This window comes from Pituophis catenifer, unplaced genomic scaffold, assembly GCF_029215685.1.
Source record: "Pituophis catenifer annectens isolate HBS135680 unplaced genomic scaffold, rPitCat1.0.hap2 SCAF_6, whole genome shotgun sequence".
In the NCBI taxonomy this organism is placed as follows: domain Eukaryota; kingdom Metazoa; phylum Chordata; class Lepidosauria; order Squamata; family Colubridae; genus Pituophis; species Pituophis catenifer.
Window position 1 is genome coordinate 101,684,660 of NW_027256886.1, and position 2,173 is coordinate 101,686,832.

The window sequence follows — 2,173 nt, forward strand, 5'->3', positions numbered from 1 at the left end:
ATCCTCCTAGATTACATTAAATAGAAAAGTCCTTTATTGCAGTGTTAAATGCCAGAAGCAAAGGGGAGGAACTACATGAAGAATCTGCCAGGTATTTTACCTCCTGCATCTGTTTAGAAGTAGACAGAGGTTTCATATTTACCCCAATAAAGACCAGAGGCTACTTATCTCCATCCATTTCTCCCTTCATTTTCCATGGACGGAGAGTCCTAATCTCTTTTCTTTGGCATTCCTTGTTTTTCTGCTCAGTCCCTGCCTCAGTCCAAATGTGTGGAAAGTTGCCATCCTGGATTTGTCAAGAGGGCTCGAGAAGGAGAGCCAGTTTGCTGCTATGACTGCGTTCCTTGTCCGGAGGGGACCTTCTCCACTCAGGAAGGTGGGTCACAATGAGGAAAATGGGAGGCTTTGTGGAACTGGATCCAAATTAAAAAACAGATTGAAGCTCGCCTGGTTTTTTATTTTTAACCTGCACAATTTCTTATCTAAATGGAAGTAAAATGAAAAAGACTTAGAAGGAGGGGCTGGGAAGAGATGGGAGGAGGGGGTGGCAGACTGGGCAAGCTTTACTAACAGCAGAGGAAATATCTCTTCTGCTTTTTAGTTTGGATATGTGTTGCTAAGTTTACCTTTCTAGGAACATCTGAATTCTTTGAAACTTGATGAATTGTTTTAGGTCCACCTTCTGAAAGACCTTGTAATCCACTGTATATTGGATCCTCCTCTGAGGATCACTGAGAAGGTGTCACTGGTCTATAATGTCGTGCTGTGGATAGTTAGACAAATAATCTGCCTGTCATATAGATCAATCAATCAGAAAAGAGCTGGAAGGAACCTTGGAGGTCTTTTAGTCCTACCCCCTCCTCAAGCAGGAAACCCTATAGCATTTCTACGGAGTGACTGTTTAATGAAATTGTTAAGAAATACTACTTGGAAAATGCCTGGGGTATCAGCTGTTATCCAAAGAAGGTATTTTCTGTAAGATAAAAGGACAGAATATTAAAGAAATATTGTTTTTTTTTTTTGCTTTCTCAGATATCGAAAAATGTGCCAAGTGCCCAGATGATAAATACCCAAATGTGGACAGAGTCCAGTGTATCCCCAAAGTCATCACCTTCCTGTCTTATGAAGAACATCTGGGCATCATCCTGGTCTCTTTTGCTCTACTCTTCTTCCTAATCACAGGTCTTGTTTTAATCATCTTTATTAGATATCGAGAAACTCCCCTTGTCAAAGCCAACAACCGGGACCTCTCCTACATCCTCCTGGTCTCCCTCCTGCTTTGCTTCTTGTCTCCTTCTCTCTTCATTGGTCAACCAAGGAAACCCACCTGCCTTCTCCGACAAACGGTTTTCAGCATCATCTTCTCAGTTGCCGTTTCTTCTCTCTTGGCCAAAACCATCATGGTGGTGCTGGCCTTCCTGGCCACAAAACCAGGAAACCAAGTGAAAAGATGGTTGGGGAAGAGCTTGGCCAACTCCATCATCCTTTGTTGTTCTGCAGTCCAAATTATCATCTGCTCCACCTGGCTGGGAGTTTCTGCCCCCTTCCCTGACTCTGACCTCTACTCCCAGCCTGGAGAGATCATCCTGCAATGCAACGAAGGGGCCGTTGTCATGTTCTACGTCACCCTCAGCTACATGGGCTTCCTGGCTGCCATCTGCTTCACGGTGGCTTTCCTGGCCAGGAACCTGCCTGGGGCCTTCAACGAAGCCAAGCTGATCACCTTCAGCATGCTGGTCTTCTGCAGTGTCTGGGTGACTTTTGTGCCCACCTACCTGAGCACCAAAGGGAAATACATGGTGGCTGTGCAGGTCTTCTCCATCCTGGCCTCCAGTGCTGGCCTGCTGGGCTGCATCTTCATCCCCAAGTGCTACATTATCCTTCTGAGGCCAGACCTCAACACAAAGGAGCAGCTCACAGCCAGAACAAATGTAAAAACATGAGATATAACACCATTGTGATATTGGAATAATTATTAAAAATTTCTTTTGTTTGAAAGGAGATATTCTTTCCATTTAGATAGTATGCAGGAAAAGAAAATCATATCTATATGTTTCAAAATGGGATTGTTGAATGACTGGAATTCTTCTAGCTCTCTTCCCTTTCAGCTCAATAAAGAGAACTCTGTAAGAGTCATTCAGTGAAATTTGTTGTTCAGCAACAGCTACTGAAT

General features: G+C 43.9%; 1 protein-coding gene across 1 annotated transcript; it reads left to right on the forward strand.

The window, feature by feature from the left end:
- Window positions 1-258: 258 nt before the first annotated feature.
- On the forward strand, window positions 259-1,898 carry LOC139318013 (vomeronasal type-2 receptor 26-like; the record flags this gene model as incomplete). Its single annotated transcript, XM_070945247.1, has 2 exons — window positions 259-376; window positions 1,033-1,898. Coding segments are annotated over 2 exons (984 nt in total), but the record flags the coding sequence as incomplete, so codon positions are not given.
- Between the last annotated feature and the right edge of the window lie 275 nt (window positions 1,899-2,173).